General features: G+C 35.0%; 2 protein-coding genes across 5 annotated transcripts in view; both read left to right on the forward strand.

The window, feature by feature from the left end:
• The window catches only part of LOC111696277 (basement membrane-specific heparan sulfate proteoglycan core protein), a 50,273-nt gene extending 32,284 nt beyond the window's left edge, over positions 1–17,989 (forward strand). The window contains exons 12-29 of one of the 4 annotated variants that reach the window (XM_023465833.1): positions 163–231; positions 1,605–1,738; positions 2,947–3,043; positions 4,338–4,466; positions 4,793–5,545; positions 5,607–5,937; positions 9,488–9,627; positions 9,820–10,000; positions 10,660–10,814; positions 11,064–12,157; positions 12,213–12,850; positions 13,128–13,294; positions 13,427–13,523; positions 13,636–13,962; positions 14,055–14,297; positions 14,559–14,699; positions 15,543–15,732; positions 17,567–17,980. In XM_023465833.1, the coding sequence (XP_023321601.1) occupies positions 163–231; positions 1,605–1,738; positions 2,947–3,043; positions 4,338–4,466; positions 4,793–5,545; positions 5,607–5,937; positions 9,488–9,627; positions 9,820–10,000; positions 10,660–10,814; positions 11,064–12,157; positions 12,213–12,850; positions 13,128–13,294; positions 13,427–13,523; positions 13,636–13,962; positions 14,055–14,297; positions 14,559–14,699; positions 15,543–15,732; positions 17,567–17,702 (5,022 nt within the window). In that variant the 3' untranslated portion in view covers positions 17,703–17,980. Of the gene's footprint in view, positions 1–162; positions 232–1,604; positions 1,739–2,946; positions 3,044–4,337; positions 4,467–4,792; positions 5,546–5,606; positions 5,938–9,487; positions 9,628–9,819; positions 10,001–10,659; positions 10,815–11,063; positions 12,158–12,212; positions 12,851–13,127; positions 13,295–13,426; positions 13,524–13,635; positions 13,963–14,054; positions 14,298–14,558; positions 14,700–15,542; positions 15,733–17,566 lie in introns of all 4 variants that reach the window. The other 3 variants (XM_023465834.1, XM_023465835.1, XM_023465836.1) reach the window with 3 other exon arrangements.
• A 750-nt stretch (positions 17,990–18,739) lies between these two features.
• LOC111696278 (basement membrane-specific heparan sulfate proteoglycan core protein) lies at positions 18,740–25,452 on the forward strand. Its single transcript, XM_023465838.1, has 13 exons — positions 18,740–19,561; positions 19,830–19,972; positions 20,312–20,369; positions 20,636–20,763; positions 21,309–21,474; positions 22,084–22,312; positions 22,371–22,503; positions 22,767–22,878; positions 22,939–23,020; positions 23,079–23,800; positions 23,962–24,329; positions 24,801–24,988; positions 25,175–25,452. Exons 1-13 carry the CDS (start codon positions 19,531–19,533, stop codon positions 25,290–25,292), a joined length of 2,478 nt encoding a protein of 825 aa, XP_023321606.1. The 5' UTR covers positions 18,740–19,530; the 3' UTR covers positions 25,293–25,452.
• The last annotated feature ends 270 nt before the right edge of the window (positions 25,453–25,722 follow it).

The raw sequence follows: 25,722 nt of genomic DNA on the forward strand, positions 1-25,722 counted from the left end.
ATGAAAAATGTCGTCTTATGCGCAATCTATCTTTTTCTATGGATATTAATACTTTAAAGCTGCAAAATAAAATTTTCTAGCTTTAGTTTTAAAGGAATATTTGGAAATATTTTGTTAGGTATTCGCGTCAGATTGTGTATATTTAGTTATTTATTTATTTAGGGAAACGATGTAATCCTGATCCATGATTCTGCTCCGATCCTTGAGACAAGTTCAGGACACAAATTCAAGGTAAGGTTTTCCCTTACAGGCTTACAGCTTGTCTAGCATGGAAAATATATAATAAAATAAGTGAGAGACTTTTTTTGGACTTTTAAAAACAGTACACAAATATTTTAAAAACAGTACACAAATATTTTAAAAACAGTACACAAATATTGTGAACTTGTGAAGGTTTCAACTTTTCAAACTGTATTCTGTAATAGTTGCTGTCATTGAACTATGGAAACATAGGATTTCAGTATTTGTCACAATCTCTTATTTTTTAATCCCTATATCAACCTGCAGTGTCGTAGACTATGATAAATAAAATAATCTAAGTTTGAAATCTCAAAGGTTTACAATATTAGGTCGCGTAGATAATGGAATTACAAAGTTGGAGTTTGTGGCTTATTTCCTTTATCATAACAGAAAATAAACGATAAAAAAACAGTTTTTCTTGCATATATCTTCTCCTCTCTTCTCTTATGGTCAAAGTTTGTCATAGCGTAAAGAAAGCAAATGAAGAAGCATAAAGGTTTTAAGACTTTCAAAAGAAAGTACAAAAACACTGTGAACTTGTGAAGGTTCCAACATTTCAAACTGTATTCTGTAAAAGTTTGCTTTATTTAAACTATGCAATAAAATTATCTTTGGAGAAAACAAACGGAAAAACAAACCAAAAAAACTATCGTTTTTTGTTTGTTTTTCTTCATATATCTTCTCTCTTTGTCAAAGTTTGTCATAGTGAAGAAAATGTTAAGAAAAACAAATTTGAAATTTTTAAAACTTATTATTTTGCGAAAACTTTTAAAAATCCAAATACCTTAAAAGTTTTTCTTAAAAACAAGTATTGCCCATCACTTCATACAATCACAAGAAACAGGTGAAATAAATGTCGTCGTTGTTTAATCTTTTGAATACAAATTTAAGCTGTTGTAATTTGTAACGGTTAATTCTGATATATCTTTGAAAATGTTTAGTGCATAGATTCAGAGTCATACCAGTAAAAAATTACAGAATTTGGTACATTTGGTAGAAAAACTCTAAATTAGAATGACTTCTTTCTGTTCTGTATTGGTTCTGACTCTAAAAGATAAAAGGTGTGCAAGGATTGAAAGATGGTTTGGTTTGAAAGATCAATAACATTTTTAGAATTTTTTTGGTAACAATTATGATTTTACTCTCCTTAATTCTCAAAAGTACATTTTAATGAAATTTAATCTTTGCTACTCAAACTTTTTAATTCCTAGATATTACTCAAATCCTTACTATTTAAAGATTTATAATTTGTATTAAATTGTGTTTCCTTAATCAAATAAACAAAATGTTTTAGTAATTTTTTTGTCAACTTATTACACCTTTTTTGCTTAAACGATGGTTGAAAATCCTGTTTTTATATCCAGGTTCGGATACATGAGACGGATTGGAAAAGGTTTGATGGAGGAGACACGAACAGGGAGCATTTATTGATGGCACTTGCAAACCTGGATCATATTCTTATCCGGGCCTCACATTCACCTGCTACTAGAGAGGGAGGGTAGGTTACATCAACATCTGATAAAGGGACTGTCAAGTAAAATAAAGTGACCCCGCACAACCATTACATTGTGTACTAGCAAATGATTCAAAATAGATATCTTCCTTATGGCTACTCAAATAAAGTTTAAGAGGCGACCTTTGCCAATCGGTTTTGAATATTTTATTTTGAGGCTTACTTAAAATTACGTCTACAGTTCCTTTAAGACTAGTATTATATACCCACAGAAGATTTTAACACATGGAAATAGTTTTCCGAATACTTTGAAGCATTGAATGTTTATTATGCAAGTTTGGCACCGTTAAAGGGACTGTAAGCGTAATTTCAAGTGACCCTCCAGGAAAAAATAGTAATGCCCGATTTACAACGATACACCTAAAAGCTTTGTCTGATAAGTATGAAATAAATATCCATCTTTTTGTTTTTATAAACTTTTTATTTTTTTGTGGTTTCTCTGCAAAAGTGAATTGCGCATTTCTTGTTTATCAGAAGCAATGGAGAGGTCATCAGAATTTAACACTTTTCGAGTCAGGAAAACGACGACATTTTTGATCAGATAATGGTTTTAAGGATACCGTTTTAAATCGGGCGTTGTCATCTCTGCACAGAGGATCACTTGAAAGTACGCTGACAGTCCCTTTAATAATCATTTAATTCTTTTGTATTTTAGTGCAAATTTCGAGTTATGAGAAATCCAAAACAATTCCTAACTTACATTGTACTATAATGAACATTGAACATTTGTAATTGCATCTTCACAAACTTTTTTTATTTATCCAGTTTTATTTTTTAACCTCAATTTTGCATATGCCAATTTCTTTTGTTCTGAAAATTTTGCAGAATTATTAAGATTGTACTTAAAGAGACATTCCGCAATCTTATTAATTGGAGATTAAGATTTAATAAACTTTTTTTTTACCTCATTTGCAATTGCAGTTCGAACCGTTATGGGGTTGCAAAATATTTGCATTTCATATCATCTAAAAAATGCAGAATATATTCGATATATAATGAATATACACTAAGCATAGTGTAAAGCATGTGAGATAGTGCACTAGTTGAGTGTTAGGCCTCTTGCAATCAATTAGAAACAATTAGGTGGATTTCCAGACTGGAGAAACAGTGTTGCATGGATCCCTGTGGTGTATAGGGTACCAGGAGTTCACGATGAACCTTGTCCGGAGTAGTTTACTCATCCTTGTATTCAGGATTGCTGATGTAAGCCTGGAGTGTGCTGTAAACCGTACAACAGGTGGAGGTAGAGCTACAGCAGTAGAGGGTTGTATCTGCCCCAGGGGGTACAAGGTGAGTACATGATAAATACTTTTTACATTTACAAAAAGTGCTTTAAAACATTGGAATGCATAGAAAATTATGTTTGCCATTTTGTGTGATTTACTTAAACGTAGACACCATTATTGCTTCCGATTTCATAAAATGAATCAAATAAAGAAAAATAAGAACATATGAAAAAAGTTGATAGTTTGTATCAGTCATGTTTTTTACAGTCTCGGTCTGTAAAGTATACATAAAAACTACTTGATTCCTGTTAGGATAGTAATCCAAAGATTATTCTGTAAGGAATGTATCTGGGAATTATATGATATGGCTAGCATTCTAGGGATTATTCTGAAAGGATTTTACTCAAGGAATTATAATGCAAAGATCATATTCTAGGGATTGTTCGGTAAGGATTGTATTCTAGGGATTATGCTGTAAGGACTGTATTCTAGGGATTATCCTGTCAGGGTTCCTTTGTGAGGATTGTTTTCTAGGGATTATCGTGAAAGAATTGCATTCTAGGGATTTTCATGTAAGGAATGATTTCTATAAATCCTCCTGAAATGATTGTTTTCCAGGAATTATCCTGAAAAGTATTCAATGGATTATCTTGTGAGAATTGTATTCTAAGAATTATCTTGTATGGATTGTATTCTATGAATCATCCTGAAAAGATTTATGCTAGAGATTATCATGTGAGGATTGTATTCTATAAATTAGTATGTAAGCATTGCATTCTTGGGATTATCATGTAAGGCTTGTATTCTAGGAATTATCCTGAATGAATTTTTTTTTTTAAATCATCCTGTATGGATTTTTTCTAAAGATTATCCTGTAAGGACTGTATTCTTTAAATTATTATATAAGCATTATATTCAAGGGATTATCATGTAAGGATTGTATTCTAGGGATTATTCTGTAAGGATTGTATTCTGGGGATTATTTTGTAAGGATTGTATTCAAGGGATTATTCTGTAAGGATTGTATTCTATAAATTATCATAAAAGTATCATATTCTAGGTATTATCCTGTAAGGACTGTATTCGGGGGATTATTCTGTAAGGATTGTATTCTATAATTATCATATAAGAATCATATTCTAGTGATTATTGTATTTATGGGACTACTCTGTAAGGACTGTATTCTATAAATATCATCATATAAAGATCATATTCTAGGGATTGTCCTGTAAGGATTATATTCTAGGGATTATCATGTAAGGACTGTATTCTAAGGATTATCATGTAAGGACTGTATTCTAGGGATTATCGTGTAAGGATTGTATTCTATAAATCATTATGTAAGGATTGTGTTCTAGGGGCTATCCTGTGAGGATTGTGCTCCAGGATATACAAGATCAGGGTCTGGAGTGTATCTGGGTACCTGTGAACCCTGCAACTGTAATGGGAAGTCTAGTACCTGTGACCCGGAGAATGGAATTTGTCTGGTAAACAATACCATTACAGAAGCTTATTCAAGTTTATGCAAGTAAACCTTAGAAACAGCTTTGGGATTTCTAAGACTTTTGCAAATATACGGCAGAGAGCCTTTATAGATATTAAACTTGAATAAACTCAAATATTAAAAAGTTTTATCCCCCTCGACCATACATTTTTGTATGTAGGAAGTATGAGTTTCAATTCTGTCCAGACTAAATTGAATTTATCACTAAAAGTCAGAGTGTGCAATTCTAATGTTCAAATAAACTACATCAGAATATTTGTTATATCATATTTTTAAAAGTGTGTACTTCAAAAAATTGTTTTGCTTTAGGCTTGTCGGGATTTTACAGTCGGGCCCAGCTGTGAGAGCTGTATTGATGGATTCTTCAAGGATCCTCGGAGCGGAGGTTGTATTCCGGAGTCAGGTTCGATCTCTCCATGTTCTTGTGACCCTCGGGGTAGCCTGGACCTTAACTGTATCAACAACCAGTACTGCCAATGTAAGGAAAATGTTGAAGGAATGAACTGTGATAGATGTAAGCCTGGAACCTTCAATCTGGACTACGGAACCCCGCAGGGTTGCAGGAAATGTTTCTGCTCCGGAGTAACGGATGAGTGCAGTGATGCCCGCCTGTTCTGGTCTACCCTGAGAATGAATGCCTACGATAAAACCTATCTGATCAAAGATGAAAGTCAACAGATTGTTAAAGATCGTGAGCTCAGGTTTGATAACAGAACTATGGAGATATCGTATCAGATATCTCCGGAGGAGTCAGGAACGGTTTATTACTGGGAACTCCCAAGGGATGTGACAGGAAACCGTCTGGGGTCCTATGGAGGAAACCTGACGATCATTCAGAGATATCTCTCCTCCGGAAGGAATGTTCTCCGGGATCCAGCAGTTATTATTGTCGGAGGAGAAGTCACCCTTTTCTACCCAGAGTCAAAACTAGAGAGAGAGGACGGGATTGAGAAGAAATATAAGATTCCTATTCTTGAGTCGGAGTGGATGATTGGTAGGAGTAGAGGTAGAGAGACGCCAGCAAGTAGAGAAGATATGCTTTCTGCTCTTTCAGACGTTAAGGTGACGGTTTTTATTCATTCAACCGTCCTGGACAGTTAAAGTAACTTTTTCTTAATTTTAGGCCATATTAGTTCGAGCCAGTGTAGCAGAACAAACAGTGGAGACTTATATTCGTAAAACTATGCTTGACATTGCTGTTCCTCAGATGACAGGAGGTCCCCTGGTTCAGGGAGCAGAGGAGTGTAGATGTCCGGTTGGATACTCCGGGTACTCCTGTGAGTCCTGTGCTCTGGGTTACTACAGGGACTGGACGGACCGGAGTATGGGAGGACAAGGACGATGTGTTCTTTGTCCTTGTAATAATAATGAGGATAGTTGTAGCATGGTTTCTACCCAGGAGGTTGAGTGTATCTGTAAAGCAGGATATTCAGGGCAAATGTGCGAGTACAGGGGTGAGTAAATTAATGGCATGTTTTTCAGGTTTCTCAATTTATATATTTCTGTATTTATAAAGCTTTATTTTTGCTTTCTGTTTGCATATGCTTAATTTATTACTTTGCTTTTTATATGATTTAATTTTGCATGAATGTTTTTTAATTTGCTTGCTTTTTATTATTTCCTGCTTTGAAAAATGTTTAACGTTTTTTCCTGCTTCCTGCATGCTTTGCTTTGCTTGTAGGTGGTATAATGATGGAGTTGGTTCCTCTGAGAGTTCATGAACCTGTTGGAACTAGAACAACCTTCTCCTGCAGCTACAGGAGCAATGAGAGACTCAGTATAGAGTTTGAAGCTCTCAAAGAGTATCCCGGAGTCAGACTTGTCTCTAAGCGTGAGATCTTGTCTGATTATTTCTCCAGGTATTCCTGGGGAGCGAATAGAAAGTGGACCTTGGTGCTGGAGGCGGAGCATAGGATGGTGGTTTGTAGGTTGAAGAACTCCAGGGGAGGGGTTGTGGGTCAGCTTACTGCTGTTCTAAATCCAGGTCTAGAACCTTGTACAGTACAGCATAGAACATTACAATACAGCACAATATAGAACAGTACAGTACAGCACAATACAGTACATTACGGTACAGCACAATACAGAAAAGTACAGTACAGCACAATACAGAACAGTTATAGTACAGCACAATACAGAAGAGTACAGTACAGCACGATACAACAGAATACAGAACAGTACAGTACAGCACAATACAGACAGTACAGTACAGCTCTATACGGAACAGTATAGTACAGCACAGCACTGCACAGTACAGCACAGTACAATATATTACAATACAGCACAGTACAGTGTTGTACAGTTTAGAGTAGTAAAGTACAGTTAAAACAATGTGAATGTTTTGTGCATGTCTTTTTGTATATTCTGGTAAAGGAATTAAGTCTTTGCCACAAGCTCAAAATTTCTAATCCCTATATCTTTACAATCTGATGATGTAAACATTTGATATTTCACACTTAGATAATTCATAAAATATAGTATTGGGTTGCAAAGATATAGGGATTAGAAAATCTGAGTTTGTATCAAAGACTTAATTTATTTCAGAACTGAAAAATTAATGAGACAAACTTCTTTCCTGTCTCTTGTTCAAAACGTTAGGATGTTTTTTTAATGCTTTTTTTTCTTCGCCAAGAAGACGATCGGGTTTTAACGATCAAATCTTGGACTTTTCCCATTGCAAAAGTTTTGGAGTTATATAATTAATTTTTACTGATCTGCATTTGGTTGTCTTTTTTCTTTGATTTATTATATATAACCCATAGATATAATTTATTTATTTAATAATAATCCCCCCTTCCAAACTCCTGAGAAAGAATGTAAAAACTTAGTTTATTTAATAAAATGGTAATCATACCGTGATTTTCACTGCGTTGCCTCTAAACAGTCAACATGTTGACACAATATAGAATCCGCCAAAGTATCGGTAGCAAGTAGCAACTACTTTTCGTTCTAATCATTTAAAATTTAACTTTAAACTAGTCTGTGTGCAGAATTTGTAAGCAAACCCCCATACCTTTGTACAGAGTGCAAAGATACTTGCCGCAAATCTGTATGTCAGTAACTAGTACCACAGCTAAATTGCAATTTTCAAATTGGGCTGAAACCCTCCGGTATTGTGAAGACGACATGAGCTATCTATATTCTTGTATATCTATGATACGACCATATTGTAATGATACGTAGTACATTAAATCAGATGGGAATAGTTGGATCCAGTGAAACTTGGATTCATTGATCATTTTCTTGGTTAGATTGATTTAAATCTCTCTGAGAGTAAATTACATTTCTTTGCAACGACCTGGCTTTAACGAGAGCCTTGATCAAATACTTTTAAAAAACGGCAGGATTTTTGATAAAACGATACTTTTAAAATCTACGACCTTGAAATAGAAAATACGCATGTTAATTCAACCAATCTTAAAACTGTGAAATGAGTTGTGAAACCATCTAAACCCTTGTAGGATTCTATGTAAACTTTCTTATTTAATTCACATAAAGGGAGTGTACTCGTAATTTCAAGTAATCCTCCATGCAAAGATAACAATGCTCGATTTACAGCGCTACACTTGACACTTTAATCTGATTAAAAATATGGAAGATCCGCTGTTTTTCTGACTCAAAAACTGTTTATTTCTGAGTTTCTGCATTGCTTCTTAGAAACAAGAAATGCACTAGTCACTAATAGCAGAAAAACCCCAAATGAAAATAAACAGTTGAAAGAAAGAAGATATCTAATTTATACTTGATCAGACAAAGCTTTACAAGGGTACTGTTGAAAATCGAGCATTGCCATCAATGCATGGAGGATCACTTGAAATTACGCTTACAGTCCCTTTAAAAGTTTAGAAAATAAAACGGGGGAAAAAAAATAACATTTTGCGGTAGTAAAAAGAAACACAATTTTTCTTAAATTTTTATTTGACCTTGTTACCGTTTTTATTAAACCTCTTTATTTGACCTTGATACCGTTTTTATTAAACCTCTTTAAGAAGCGTTTAAGCATTGTTCCCTTACAACAAGTATTTTCCGCATTGCATGGTATCTTTTCAAGTCTCAAAGTTCAATTTTAGCCCAAAAAAAAGTGCATCCAATAGCAGGTGTCTACTTAGCATGGGAGGAAGATACATCAGAAACCCCATAACATCTTTGTTTACAAGAAAAGCTTAATTTAAAAAAACTCCGAATTGCTCTGGAGCAAGCTACTAATGCAAGGAAAAATATTTCAGAGGTGTATGTATTTTTGTACTGCAGTGTACTGTCTTTGGGCGGAAAAGTAAACACAAAAAGGATGTCGCAGCCTGACATGGAATCTATTTTCACAAAAATAATCTATGAAATATTCTTGTCATAGGAAACAATGTGAATTTTCAAATTTATCAAAATTATATGCTTTTAACCTCCTCGGATACTGAACGAACACTGATGCATCTATTTTTGTTTACAAAGTCCGCCCAGAGAGAACTGGTTCCAATATGTAAGCAGAGTATACGCAACTGCAATTAACTTTCCTTGCATTAGTACCTTGAGACAGGGTATCTTACTTGCTAGCATGTACTGTTTGTAGCCTAACAACTTAGATTTAAATTCACATAATAACTTAAATTAACCAAAAATTAACAAAATTATTTATGATGTGAAAAGGAACCCTTACTTTGTTTATTCTTATCCGACATCATATGTAAGGTGAAATCTTTTGCCACAAATTAAATATTTTGAATCCCTATATCTTTGCAACCTGATGGTGCATATCTTTAATACTTCTAACTATTTGATCTAGCAGAATTTATAGTTTGAAATATCAAAGGTGTATGTCATCGGGTTGTAAAGATATATGGATTGAAAAATTAAAGTTTGTGGCAAGAACTCAGTTCCTTTCGGAAATTTTAGCCATGAGAGCTTGGCTAAATTAAAAGTTCAAATTAAACAGACAAAAGAAAAACATGTTTAACCAATTTCGTTTATTCAAAAAATGTCTGTTCCGTCTTAAAATATCCTCCTGCCTAGGAAGCACTAGACCTGATGTATCAGGACCTGGAGAAGAAGTCCCGATCACGATAACCATGACTGAACCTAAGATCCAGATTATTGAGGTTGGAAATACGGTTCGGTTTAGCTGCAACGCAATCCCACGATTCAGATCTCAGGTACCGATATCTAACTGGACGGAATAAAGTTTTTCTTTTAAATCTCTTGTAAAGTAATGAATTTGCCTTTTCTGTATTGGTCGCATAAAAAAATGTTTAAACATTTATTTTTAAAGAATCTATATTTTACCACTTCCACCTCAAGCAGACAGGATCAGACTGTTTTGAAAATAATAAAAACCGGTTTTCTAGGATCCGATGACCATTGCCTGGGCGAAGGAGAACGGTTTGTTACCCGCTGGACGTGCCTCTGATAACGGCCAGGGTCTCCTAGTTATAACCTCAGTCCGGAGCGAGGATTCAGGAACGTATATCTGTACTGCAACTACGGGAAGGTTTGTCAAGACGGAGACAGCTGTACTCAGTGTTGAAGGTGAGAGATTGTCAAGCATAACATTTAAAAAGAAATTCCACAAACTCTGAGTTTTTATTCCTTAGCTCTTTGCAATTTTGATAGACCAAATAATCTACGAAAGGTTTACACCATCAGGCTGCAAATATATTGGAATGATAAAATTTGAGTTTGTGGCAAAAACTAAATTCCTTTCTAATCGATTTAACTTCCTTGAAACGTTTTCCCCTTTTTTGTAATTTATCTGTTTAAAGGGACTGTAAGCGTAAGTTCAAGTCACCCTTCATGCTAAGATGTCAATCACAGGTTTACAACTGTACACTTTAAAGCTTAGTCCAGTCAAGTATTAATTAGATATTCATGAGTTCGTTTTTTAAACTGTTTATTTTCATTTGCGGTTTCTCTGCGAAAGTGACTTGCGCGCATTCTTTGCTTATAAGAAAGAACTGAAAAATTCGCAGAAATAAACACTTTTTTAGTCAATAAAACAATGGTATCTGCTACACATTTTTTGATCAGATTAGGGTTTAAAGGGTACTATTGTAAATCAGACATTGCTATTTGAATATATGGAGGGTCACTTAAAATAACGCTTACAGTCCCTTTAATAAAATTTAATTATAGAATGAGAAAGAAATATTGATTAAAATCAAGAATATTTACAAAATATGTTTGTTCAGGAGGAGAGGGCACCATGGCTCCTATTGCAAGTATTGATCCTCCCTACCAGCAAATATCAGTCGGAGACAGATTACAGATGGATTGCAGAACATCAGGGAGTCCTACTCCTACAGTAACCTGGAGTAGAGGACGAGGAGAACCATTAAATCCTAGAGTACGTTCTTTGGGATTTTAGAGAAATTTTTTTTTTCCTAAATTTATTATCTTAAAAAATTATCAGTATATTCTAGGTTTTTTAGATACAATCATACAAGTGTGCCTTTAGTAATCTTTGTTTTTTTCTTGATCTCAAGGGAATTGACTTTTTGGCGCAAAATCAAATTTTCTAATCAATATCTCTGCAACTTTGTGACAAGAACTTTGTTCCTTTTATCTATTCTAAATGAAGATGTTTAACTTTTAGGTCATTGTTCGAGGTTCCAGTCTGTTCATAGGAGCAGTTGGAAGAGAAGATGAAGGAGAGTATATCTGTACAGCCTCCAGTACTGGAGGGTCTACCCAGAGCAGGACGCAGATCTACGTGACCAGCTCCGGCAACCAGGAGAACAAACCTCAGGACTCATCAAGGATTAGTGTTAATCCGCAAGATTTGGCAATATCGGTCGGAGACTCGGCAATGTTTATCTGCGAGATTTCTGGCGGAGAGAATTATAGAATATCATGGGAGAGGATGGAAGGACGTCTTCCATTCACTGCAACAGAATCTAGTGGACGATTAACCATATCTGCAGCTAGGGTTGAAGATTCAGGAATATATATATGTCGAGCAACATCCAGCTCAGGAGCTAAACTTGAATCTCAAGCTCGGCTCACCATCACTTCTTACCGAGGTCCGCCGTCAGTCAGGATTGAACCAGAGGAGCAAACTATAGGACAAGGGAGTAGTACAGAGTTGAGATGTATAGGATCAGGAGAACCTGCTCCTTCCCTGGAATGGAGCAAGGTCGGAGAAGATCTAAGCTCTCCGAACCTTGTAGTATCAGGAGGGGTTCTATCCCTGAGAAATGCTGCAGTATCGGACCGTGGAATGTATATTTGTACAGCAGAGAATGCCGGAGGTTCGGCCCGAGCCAGTGGAATCATAGAGGTGGAGAGAAGGGAACCACCCGGAGTAGAGATATATCCTGAAAACTCCCAAACTATAACAAAGTCTGGTAGTGTACTCTTCCAGTGCCGAACTATCGCTGGTATTCCATCTCCGCTTGTAACCTGGACCAGGGTTGATGGACTTCCTCTGCAACCTAATGTAGAACTTCTTGGAGGAGGAGTTCTCAGGATAAACCGAGTAACAGGGAAGGAACAGGGAGGGTACAAATGCAGAGCTCAAAATGAAGTAGGTTCAACTGAAGCCATTGCAACTCTTGTGGTTCAAGAGGTTCCGACCATAACTCTCCAACCTAAAGGATCGGTTACGATGCAGGTTGGGACGAAGCTCAGTATTAGTTGTTCAGCTAGAGGAGATCCACCTCCATCTGTATCCTGGAAGAAAATTGGAATGTAAGTTATATAATAAGATTGGATTAAGACATGCTTTTAATCTTCTTTTCTTTAGGACTTCCAGGCAGGTTGGGACGAGTTCTCCAGTATTCGAAATATCCAGATTAACTAAGGAAGATGAGGGAACGTATGCTTGTGTAGCTCGAAATATAGCCGGAGAAACGGAGGAGAGGGTTCAGATAATCGTTCTAGAGGAGGACGAATTTTACTCTTACCCTGATCAGTCTGGGGGACAGTATCCGGGTCAAAATGGTGGACGTTATCCGGATCAGTCCGGCGGCCGTTACCCGGATCCAAACGGAGGACGGTATCCAGATCAAAATGAGGGACGATATCCGGATCAAAATGAAGGACGATATCCGGATCAATCCGGCGGTCGTTACCCAGATCAAAATGAAGGAAGATATCCGGATCAATCCGGAGAACCCGACGGATTACCACTCCTGGACAACCAACCCGTCAGTATTGGAGCAAACATCCGACTAGAATGCATGACGGTCGGAGAAGGAGCTAGTTTCTCCGGACAATGGAAGCGTGCTGATGGAAGACGGTTCCCAACCCGACACTACCAGTCTCAGGGTATACTGAACCTAGTGAGGGTAGATGCGGAGGACGAGGGGGTTTATGTCTGTGAGGTTGTAGATAACAGAGGCAGTGTCGTCTACGAAGTACGGAAGGAAATCATTCTAATATGTAAGTTGTCAAAGGAATTCTTTGCCACAAAATTTATTTCTATATCTTTGCAACTTGATGGTGTAAACCTTTGATATTTCAAACTAAGATTATTTGATTTAACATAATTCGTAGTTATAAAATTCATAAATATCTAAATCAGAGTTTGTTAAAAAGATTCAATTTCTTTGAATTTATTTTAAAATTCAAATTATTTTATAAATCTATATTATAATGTTTTTGTATTCGTCCTATTTACTAAATGTTTTTAAATAACCGAATAATTCACATGTTTCAGCTCCTCCCCGGATAACCCTGGATCCTCAGCGTCAGACCGTTAATCCCGGAGATAGTCCTCTCATAACCTGCTCCGCTACAGGTTCAGAACCTATAAATATCCTCTGGAGTAGGGAGGACGGATCAAACCTTCCTAGGAGTGTTTCACAGAGCAGAGGTCGGCTACAGGTAAACACTATTATTATTCTGATTATGATTATTATTATTATTATTATTATTATTATTATTATTATTATTATTATTATTATTATTATTATTATTATTTATTTTATTGTAATAGTCATTATAAATTATTTTAAGTTTCGAGGAATCTCAGTGAGAGATCAGGGTAGGTACTCCTGCACAGCGTCCAACCCAGACGGGAACTCTGTGGCAACTGCTGAAGTTATTGTCAATGGTAAGATAAAAATTACCAACTTTTTTTAGGTATTTAATGATCACATTATAATTATTGATACTTATAAAGAAACAAAAATAAAATTAAAATAGTTCTGGACAGATTTTTCTAGAAAATTCTCTTGAAGACCCAGGATACAAGGGATATCAGACTCCTAGAACTCCGGAGAAGGGATACCAGCCTCCAGTTGCTCCCGAACCCTATAAAGGATATCAACCTCCGAGACCAAATCCTATGGATGACGGATCCCGAGGAGGAGCAAGCGGTGCAGGGTTAAACCAACCCTATCAATCTCCAGGTTTAGCTCAAGGATATCCATACCCTCAACCCACTTATCCAGATTCTTTAGTCTATGATACAGATGAAGTGGATTACTATGATTACGGAAGACGGCCTGAACCTATTAAACCTGGTTACTCCGCTCTCCCTGATTCTCCGGGTACGGATATGCATGGTGTTTCAGTTCCGCCGTCCCTTTTGCATGCTCAAACCTACAATCATTGATCTTGGTTCACATTTGACAAATTTCAGATTATGAGCGGAGATCTGAACCTGAACGATTAACAGCGTCTATCGGAGCTAATATTGATCTTCCGTGTCGCCTCCCGGAGAAAAATCTTGTAACCTGGAGAAGGGACGGAGGAGCATTACCTCCAACTGCTCAGCAGATCACCAATACTCTCAGGATCAGTAAAATTCTGGATCAGGACTCTGGGAGATATATTTGTAGCTCAGAGCAAGGCGGGACCTATGTTGTTGAACTTAGAGTTGAACGTGAGTTTATTTTACATATGGAGTGGAACTAAAAAAGTAAAAAAATCTATACAGTAAATTTAAAATATGTTTTCAATAATCAAAGATTATAAAGTTTGCCTTTTGTCTTTACTACAGTTTTAGCCTGATGGGCATTGACTCAAAAATTATTTTCACAGAAACATTGTTCAGAATTTATCTTGTTTTTTGATCCACTCTATAGTTTTCAAGTTACTTAAAAGTTTCCTTGCGTTGGACGAATCTTTATTCTTATTTCTCCAGCTGGTCTTGAGTGTGACAGGATGGAGTTTGAATGCTCCAACAAGGCAGGCTGTGTTCCTAGATCCCAGCTCTGTGACGGAGAATTTGATTGCACGGACGGATCGGATGAGCTGAGCTGTGGTCTATACAGGATACGGAGGGGTAGGATGCATCCCAGCTCTGTGTTTGTGTTGCTCTGAAGACTGTGTGCTAAATAATGCTCGAAAAAATGTTGCTTTCAAGACTGTGTGCTAAATAATGCTCAAAAAAATGTTGCTCTGAAGACTGTGTGCTAAATAATGTTGGAAAAATGTTGCTCTCAAGACTGTGTGCTAAATAATGCTCAAAAAATGTTGCTCTGAAGTTTGTGTGCTAAATAATGCTCGAAAAAATGTTGCTCTGAAGACTGTGTGCTAAATAATGCTCGGTAAAACAACTGTGCACAATGTTGCTAGGAAATAAAAGATAAACTGCATGAATGAATTTATTTATGAAATATTAAAATATGAAAGATTATACAATACAATCACCTTTGTGGAAGTGCATAAACTGCATGATTGAACCCTTTGTAAGGGATTGTTCCCAACAATAAACAATTCTCCAAAATATTTGTTTAATCAGAACAAATGTCTATTTTGTTGTTTCTTATGCAAAAAGATTTAGGATGTCGTTGTGATTATTATTTTATCTCGGTTTAATTTTAAAACAAACACTGGTTTTCTCAGACATTTCCTAGTGATAAAGGAATTGATTACTCGCCTCATATAAAATTTTTCTAATCATTAAATCTTTGCAACCTTAACTGGCGCATACCTTTAATATTTAAATTTTGACTATTTCTTCATAGTTTCAAATTACATTATTTTACAACATTAGGTTGCAAAGATACGAGGATTAGAAATTCAGAGTTTGTGACGAGTACTCGGTTTCCTTCTGAAAAGTTTGGGAGTTTTAGAAACTTATAGGATTGTTAGAAATATTTTATGTATTGTAATTTCTATGTAGGAATACAGAGTATGAGACGGAACCCTGTTGTGACGGTAGAACCCTCCTCCCCCAGGATAGTGGAGGGTGGATCCCTTGATATCAGCTGTAAGGTGGCGGGGGTGGAGTCAGGTTCGGTCAGGTTCTCCTGGAGCAAGGTTGGATCTCCAGATCTACCAGAGAACACAGCAGCTCGGGGAAATCTGATCAGGTTAGATTCAAATCTTAGACCTGTTCAAGTCGGTTTCATCATATCATAATGCAATCTGATTCTTGATATAGGTTTTTTAATCTCATGGTATCTTTGATCCAGGTTTATTTATATCATGGTATCCTTGATATTGGTAAATCAATCTTATTTTATCCTTGATCTAGGTTTATAATCTTATTGTATCCTTAATCTAGGTTTATAGATCTTATTGTATCCTTGATCTATGTTTATAATCTTATTGTATCTTTAATCTAGGTTTATAAATCTTATTGTATCCTTGATCTAGGTTTATAATCTTATTGTATCCTTGATCTAGGTTTATATTCTTATTGTATCCTTAATCTAGATTTATAGATCTTATTGTATCCTTGATCTATGTTTATAATCTTATTGTATCTTTAATCTAGGTTTATAAATCTTATTGTATCCTTGATCTAGGTTTATAAATCTTATTGTATCCTTGATCTATGTTTATGAGTCTCCTCGTATCTTTGATCCAGGTTTATGTATATCATTGTATCCTTGATCTAGGTTAATAATCTTATTGTATCCTTAATCTAGGTTTATAAATCTTATTGTATCCTTGATCTAGGTTTATAAATCTTATTGTATCCTAGATATAGGTTTATAAATCTTATTGTATCCTTGATCTATATTTATGAATCTCCTTGTATCTTTTATCCAGGTTTATGTATATCATTGTATCCTTGATCTTGGTTTATAATCTTACTGCACCCTAATCTAGATTTATAAATCTTCTTGTATCCTTGACCTAGGTTTATAATCTTATTGTATCCTTGATCTATGTTTATGAATCTCCTCGTATCTTTGATCCAGGTTTATGTATATCATTGTATCCTTGATCTAGGTTAATAATCTTATTGTATCCTTAATCTAGGTTTTTAAATCTTATTGTATCCTTGATCTAGGTTTATAATCTTATTGTATCCTTGATCTAGGTTTATAATCTTATTGCATCCTTAATCTAGGTTTATAACTCTTAATGTATCCTTGATCTAGGTGTATAATCTTATTTTATCCTAGATATAGGTTTATGTATATCCCTGTCTCCTAGATCTAGGTTCATGTATCTCCCTGTATCCTAGATCTAGGTTTATGTATCTCTCTGTATCCTAGATCTAGGTTTATGTATCTCCCTGTATCCTAGATCTAGGTTTATGTATCTCACTGTATCCTAGATCTAGGTTTATGTATCTCACTGTATCCTAGATCTAGGTTTATGTATCTAACTGTAACCTATTATATCATAATCTAGGTTTATGTATCTCCATGTATCCTAGATCTAGGTTCATGTATCTCCCTGTATCCTAGGTCTAGGTTTATGTATCTCCCTGTCTCCTAGATCTAGGTTTATGTATCTCCCTGTATCCTAGATCTAGGTTTATGTATCTCCCTGTCTCCTAGATCTAGGCTTATGTATCTAACTGTAACCTATTATAGCATAATCTAGGTTTATGTATCTCACTGTAATCTATTATATCATAATCTAGGTTTATGTATCTAACTGTAACCTATTATATCATGATCTAGGTTTATGTATCTAACTGTAAACTATTATATCCTATATCTAGGTTTATGAATCTAACTGTAACCTATTATATCCTATATCTAGGTTTATGAATCTAACTGTAACCTATCATATCCTATATCTAGGTTTATGAATCTAACTGTAATCTATTATATTATAATCTAGGTTTATGTATCTCACTGTAATCTATTATATCATAATCTAGGTTTATGTATCTCACCGTAACCTATTATATCATAATCTAGGTTTATGTATCTCACTGTAACCTATTATATCATACTCTAGGTTTATGAATCTTGTTGGTGGGAATAATGGCCTTTATCGATGCACAGCAGAAACTGAACTCGGAATATTCTATTCAGATTATTCATTATTTGTTCAATCAAGGGGTCAAGGTACTAGATATAGACCTTATCCTTAGCTAGCGTCTTCTCTATCTATTATGTACTAATCATATAGTTTAAACCTAACCTAACCCCATGAAAATTATACTAACCGTTGCACTTCCAAATCATTCACATGTATCATGTTAAAGCATAATATTTGTCCTAAATCTTCTATTTGTAGAACCGTCTGTAATTTGTAAATATTTCATGCCTAGAAAATGCCTAAACATGTATAAAAATGTACATTATGTTACTGTAAAATATACTGTTAAGTGTTATTATAAAAATTTAATAAAACTGCCAAATAAAAAAATCACAAGTTTTTTGCATTATCTTTGAAAACAATAAGCAGATTTATACATGATCAGAGCAAAGCAAAAACATTTACCATTAGCTTAAAAACCATTGCTCTGTTTCTTATATTTGTTAAAAAATTTAAAATTTATAACTTGAGTCTAACAGTCGTCTTTCTATTCTACAGTTTTACGGGTCCCACTGTTACAAACCTGAATTAAACTAATTTGGTGAAGGATTTATCATTTTCTAGATAAAATCTAGAAACCTGTATTAAACTAATAAGGTGAAGGGTTTATTATTTTCTAGATAAATTCTAGAAACCTGTATTAAACTAATTTGGTGAAGGTTTCATTATTTTCTAGATAAATTCTAGAAACCTGTATTAAACTAATTTGGTGAAGGTTTCATTATTTTCTAGATAAATTCTAGAAACCTGTATTAAACTAATTTGGTGAAGGATATATCATTTTCTAGATTTATTTTAGAAAAAGTCTAACGTAACCCCCGAATCTTGGACGTTGTTTTGAAGAAACTTTTCTCCAAGACACACTTTTTTGAAGAGACTTTTCTCCAGACACCCCTTTAAAGGGAGTTTTTTCTAAGACACTTCTCTAAAGGGACCGACCATTAAGACAACCCTTTAGATGGAGTGTCTTGCAAGGCGACCATATAATGAAAACGACCTTCAATTTAAAGGGACTGTACTCCAAAACACCCCTTTAAAGAGACTGTACTCCAAAACACCCCTTCAAAGGGACTGTACTCCAAGACACCCCTTCAAAGGGACTGTACTCCAAGACACCCCTTCAAAAATAATATCTTCCAAGACACCCCTTCAAAGGGACTGTACTCCAAGACACCCCTTCAAAAAGAATATCTTCCAAGACACCCCTGCTATATAGATAAAGCAGAATTATGTATAAATTTTAAAACCAACTACTCTGAACTAGATAACTGTAAACTCATTTTAATGTTTACATTTTAAAGTGTCCAATTAAACCTTAAACTCTTGTATTATAGAGTTTCATATTCACGTTTCCTAATTTAATGTTCTATACCTTAACCTATAAACTTGAACTGAGAAGGATAAATATTTATTTATATTTAGTTCAAATTAAGATTAAACTTTTAAAGTTGAAATGTGAAGTATGAGATTAACATATTTAAAGTGCGAATAAGATTAAGTCCTAGCTAAACCTTTATACTTTAAATATAGAGAATAAAGCTAGATATTTAAGTCTATAAGATTAAGATTAAGTCCTAACTAATGTTTTAAAAGTAAATTAAGATTACATTTACAATATTTAAGTCTCAGAAGTTAAGATTAATTCCCAAGTATAGTTTTAAACTTTAAGTAAAGGAAAGTAAAGTGAGTAACTGAAGAGTACAATATTTGAGTAAAAGATTATTAAGATTTAGTCCCAAGTATAGTTTTAAATTTTAAGTAAAGTAAAGTAAAGTAAAGTAAATAAATAGTACAATATTTAAGATTAAAATTAAGTCCTAAACTAACCCCACCGACACTGCACTATCTCTCTGTCTGCACAAACCAGTATCTAAACTAATATGGTGAAGGATTTTAACGCCGGAAGTTCAGGTAAAATAAAATATTATCTATCAATCTCTTTTTACAATAGTAGAGAAGAAAAAAATTATGGGAAATAGATTTATTTGATTGACTTTAAGAATTCTTTTTAACAAATATCAGTATTTTTTTTTACTTTAATACTCAGCAATAATCTATAAAAAAGTGTTATTTCGAAGGGTGACAAAAAATAATCATTTTTTTTTAGCCGCTTTACTTTGATAAATTACAAATATGATTTTCAACATTTTAAAATCATATTTTCAATTTTTATTTTCAGAAGGTTCTGAGCCCGGAGATGAAAGTATCCGGGAAATGAGTGTTGACCTAGGACGGGTTGCGGAGCTAAAATGTTCTCTTGAACCTCCTGTAACCTGGAGAAAGGTTCAGGGAATCATTTCCAGAGATTCGTCCATGAAAGAGGTAAAATAATATCAATTTTCATAATCAAATATATTTGAGATTTGATGAAAAAAATCGTGAAAAAAATTGTTTCAGAAATCAATAGTTCATCTTTTATCTCATTAGACTACAAGAGAAACCAAACACTTGCCACAAATTCTAATTTTCTAAACGAATCTTTGCAACCTGATGTCGTGATTCTTTAATATTTCTAACAATTAATTTAGCTGATCAAATAGTCAAAGTTTGAAACACCAAAGGTTTGCAGCATAAGGTTGCAAAGATATAGGGATGGAAAAATTAGAATTTCGTTGCTAGCGTTCAGTTCTTTTTCTAATTAATAAGAATGAAAATATTTAGAGAGAGTTAAAGATATTTCAAGCAGAAGAGAAGGATGCTGGAGAATATAGCTGTAAAGGTATGGAAATATACGGTATACCAACTTCCTCTTTGTATAGCTATATACGTTTGGACTTTTTTGGAATGCAAATTGTTTTTTTAGTATACGCCTTTAACTATGCGAACAAAACATCTTTGTGGTGATAAAAAAAGGTGGAGGGGGGTCGTGGGAATGAACAATACTTTTCATTTACAGATTTCCGTATGGTCGTATTGTATAGTTAGTTGTTTTTAAAAGGGAGAACAGAAAAGAAAAACTGATTGAATTCAAATGATTTTGTTCAGGAGAGAAGGATAGAGAGGAGATCATAAGATTGGTTGTTACTGGAATAGTTCCTTACTTTGCTCAAGCTCCGATATCTTACTTACAATTTCCAACACTTCCTGATGCATACCTGGAGTTCAAGATACAGGTAAACCCTGGAGTTCAAGATACAGGTAAACCCTGAGTCCAAAACTTAAGACAGGGTATCGTTATGAAAACCAGTTTTAAAACCCGGGTTTCACGAATGGGTTTAGGAAGTTTTGTGGATATCATTATTTTTGAGATGAAATATTATTTTTTTCAGTTTGTTTATATTCTCATTTTTTTCGAATCTCTTTAATCAAAATCTACACAAATGTTAAGACCCCAAAAAGAAAACTCGGGAGTTTCGTTCAACGATACTCTTTTAAATTTCGTGCTCTGGAGTTCAAGATACAAGCAAACCCTGGAGTTCAAGATACAGGTAAACCCTGGAGTTCAAGATACAGGTAAACCCTGGAGTTCAAGATACAGGCAAACCCTGGAGTTTTTTTTGAATTGTTTTTTAAGTAATCTTCATACAGTAAATCTTCTCAAATTGTTATGGACTACAAAGCAGTAAATATGTTTTATTAACGGCAGTATATACACAAAAGTTAATACTCGATCGTTTACTTATTCCCGTTGTTTTCTGAAGATCTCTGTATATCTCAGGTTTCCTTCCGGGCAGAGTCGGACGGATTGATCTTCTACAATGGTCAGGATAATCTCGGGATCGGAGATTTTATTGCTCTGGGTTTAGAGGAGGGATTCCCTGTGTTCAGGTTCAATATGGGCAGCGGAGTATCAACCATCAAATCAGTTAAACCGGTTCAGAAAGGTAAATGGAAGCAAATATTAAAAACGTAAATGAAAAACAGAATTCATATTTGTTAACTAAAAAGTGTTGAGCCTACAAACCCTTTATCTTTTTAACCCAATGTTATAGACCTTATTTATTTCAAACCACAAATTCTGTTAGGTCAAAATTTGTTTTTTCAATGGTTCTTAAGGTTTCAACTGTATATTTAATGCTTTAGAATATACTAAGAAGAAAGTAACTACAGAATTTAAATAACTTTTCTTTAAAAATTAGACCAGAACTAAAAATTGCGAATTTTCTTATTACAATTTGGCGAATTTTTTGTGATTCTGTGATTCAATCTTTTTAAAATTTTATATTTCGAAAGAAATAATTAATATGCACATTTTTGCTTTTCTGAACTTGTGATTTTAAGAGAAAGAAGGTTCGTGAATTTTTTTTGGGCCATTGGAGTACCAAAAAAAGTTACAAATTTTCAAAAAATATTGAAAAAACACCATACAGGAGAGTTGCACAAAAATGGAACAATTTTTCACCAGGCGTCGCAAATCCCACTGTTTTTTGACTCACCCTGTATATCTAAACCTTTTGCAGGAAACTTTTTTTGTTTATCTCATGTGATCTTAGGGGAGTGGCACACCGCTGTGGTCTGGAGAAGCAGGAAGAACGCATCTCTCTCTCTGGACGGATCTACTCCAGTCTTTGGATTTGCAGAAGGGATATTTCAAGGGTTGGATCTCCTAGGACCATTCTATGTCGGAGGACTCCCAACCTTTAACGGGATCGGCTCCGGGGTAGGATTTAAGCGAGGGTTTGTTGGATGTGTGAGCAAGGTCGCAATTGGACATAGACTTAGGTGGGATATTATTTTAAAGATTCTGGAATTAAAAATTAAATTATATTGTTTTTGTCAGGGATATAACAAAGACCAAAGAGAGTTCTGTTGGAATAACTGGTTGTGAGACGTGTGCTGGGAATCCGTGTGATAACGGAGGAAAATGCCAGGAATCTTACTCAGAGTCTGGATTTATCTGCATCTGCTCTCAGGTATACCCGGAGTAAATCAAAGATGTTTATTCCGAAATCTCCGTTTCTCTTGTTTTTATTTTATAAACTTATCTAATGCATTCAATTTCAATGTAATACCGTCAAAAAACAACATAAAACGAGGATTATGAAAAAGCAACATCGAATACCAAAAAGTGACTTTTGTAGGAAAATGAAAGATGATTTGATTCAATTATCAATTTTTATCCCAAAATTCAACATGAAGAGTGAAGACAGTATTGAATACATGTTCTCTGGTTTAGGGGTTCTCTGGAAAGAACTGTAGTAAGGTTGGGGATGCCTGTTCTCCGGGTGTGTGTGGAGAGGGAAGATGTGAAGATACTGCTTCAGGGATACAGTGCTACTGCCCTCTAGGTAAAAACAAAGCACATAAATAGATTTTAAAAATTTCAAAATAATTTCATCATATTTTAGAAACTTCGGGTTCAAGATGTGAGCAGAGCCTTCAGATTAAGAAACCTGCTTTTACAGGAGACTCCTATATTGCTTTTTCTAGGTAAAATGTTTTAAAGTAAACTAACTTTTAGAATTTGAAAATGTTTTTTTCTTTCTAGGCCTAAACATATCCTAAGAAGATTAAACATTGGTATGAAGTTTAAAACCAAAGATCTAAAGGACTCTGTTCTTTTTTACTGTTCTCAGAGTGAGGACGGAAAGGGAGACTTTGCTTCGCTTGCAATCAAGGACGGATATCTAGAGTTTAGGTTTGATACTGGTTCAGGAGCGGCCATACTCCGGTCTAATGTAAGGATTGAGCTCAATATATGGCATGAAGTGAAGATAAGACGTAAGCTCCGAGATGGTTCTATGGTACTGGATAACGGGACTCCAGTAGTAGGTAAATCTCCAGGGAATACACGAGGATTGAATATTAAAACTCCGCTCTACGTTGGAGGATTGAACCTGAACAAGTACGTATTTGCCTCCGGTGTCGGGGTTCAGAGAGGATTTACAGGATGTATCGTGGACCTAGAGAGTGGAGGACAACAGCTGGACCTCAAATATGATGTTCTAGACTCCGGAAATATTGGAGACTGTAACTCCATGTCTCCTTGTGAGGTTGAACCCTGTAAGCACAACGGGGTTTGTGTTGATCAGGGAAACTCGAGTTTCTCCTGCTCCTGTTCTCCGGGGTACTACGGAGAACTGTGCGAGGAAGAGGAGAATCTATGTAATCTACAAACACCCTGTCTAAACAATGGTAAATGTATCGGGAACACAACATCCTACTCCTGCTCCTGCTCCTTGGGGTTCGCTGGAGTTCATTGCAACAGGAGTAAGTAAAATCCTTTACTGTATTTTCTTTGCAATAAACAATGAACCTTTTTTAACAAAACTGAAGTATTAGAATGAACTGTTGAAAGCTAAAAGATCCAACCAGTTTTTTGTTTCGCATCTGTTCATCATAGTTTTATTATTTTTTTTTTAAACTTCCAGGTGTTGAGATAGGTAAAGAGATTGGGTTTAAGGGAAATGGTTACCTGGAGCTGGATCGAACCTTGTTCCCACACAGCTCTAGAAACACACCGGAAACCTTCAGTATTACGTTCACCACGGAGTACACGGACGGAATCCTGTTCTGCCAGAGTCAGGACGGATTGGTCGGAAACGGCGGAGATTTCCTAGCTCTAGTAGTAGAAGACGGATATCCTAGTCTTCAGTATGAGCTGGGAGGTGGTCCTGCTAATATAAGACTGGAGACCAGGGTGGATGATGGAAACCTTCACAAGCTAGAGATAACAAGAGTAGGACGGAAAGGAGAACTGGTTCTAAATGATAAAATATCTGTATCCGGATCTAGCAAGGAAAATAACATTCAAAACTTCAGAAAAAAAATATATTCGTCCTTCAAGGCAAAGGGTGTCCCACAAAGTATGAAAATTTCTTAGTTAATGTCGCCTTTTTTAAAGTTCTTGCCACATTCATTTGTCATAACATACCACTTGCATTTGGTTTGCCTTTAATTGTACTTTAGAGATTTCCGGAGATTAAAAGAATTTTGTTCAGTTCTTATAGTTTATTAAATGAATCAAATTATCTAAGCATATATTTTTAAGATCCAAAGGAGGTAAACCAAACTGTATAAGCTGACATGTAGTGCAATCTTTTTTTATACACACTTTGTTACTTCCTGTTTTTAAAGTAACTGTTTACAAAAATGAAAAGTTTTCCACTTTTTTATTTGCCATCTTTCAGCAGTGAAATTTAACGCCATTCTTGATTTTGAGAACAGTCCATTATTTTTATAAAATTCTGTGAATGGTTTTGTTGAGCAGGGTTTGCTCCAGATGTTGAATACAGCAGGAAACATTTTTATCGGAGGAGGACCTGATCCTTCCCAGCTGACCGGAGCACGCTGGGAGGACGGGTTCAGGGGATGCATCCACGCTCTATCCCTCCAAGGGAAGAATGTCGACTTTAAAGAAGACCTGGTTACCTCTGCTAATATAGTTCCTTGTAAAGAGTAAGTTAAAATTATTTTTAAAAAATTTAATATTTGATAAATTAATTCTTGTAACGAGTATAAATTTTGAATTTTTCATCAAAACATGGAACTATAACTACTGAATAATTTAAAATGTATAAAAAGAACTCTATTCCTAGCAGTTTGGTCAAAACTTATTCTATTATTTATTTTATTATTTTTCAGGAAAAGTTTAGAAGTTGCCGAGGATTATAATGATGTGTTCTACTCCAGTCTAATGGAAGATTTAGAAGAAAACTTCGATGAAGATGCATACTTGGAGAGATTAAACAGAATAGGATAATGATAAACTGAACCTGGAGAGATTAAACAGAATAAGATAAACCGGGAGATAAACTGAACCTGAAGAGATTAAACAGAATAAGATAAACCTGAAGATAAACTGAACTTTGAGAGATTAAACAGAATAGAATAAACCGGGAGATAAACTGAACCTGAAGAGATTAAACAGAATAAGATAAACCTGAAGATAAACTGAACTTGGAGAGATTAAACAGAATAGAATAAACCTGGAGATAAACTGAACCTGAAGAGATTAAACGGAATAAGATAAACCTGAAGATAAACTGAACTTGGAGGGATTAAACAGAATAGGATAAACCTGGAGATAAACTGAACTTGGAGGGATTAAACAGAATAGAAATAAACCTGGAGATAAACTTAACTTGGAGGGATTAAACAGAATAGAATAAACCTGGAGATAAACTTAACTT

This window comes from Eurytemora carolleeae, unplaced genomic scaffold, assembly GCF_000591075.1.
Source record: "Eurytemora carolleeae unplaced genomic scaffold, Eaff_2.0 scaffold229, whole genome shotgun sequence".
Taxonomy (NCBI): domain Eukaryota; kingdom Metazoa; phylum Arthropoda; class Copepoda; order Calanoida; family Temoridae; genus Eurytemora; species Eurytemora carolleeae.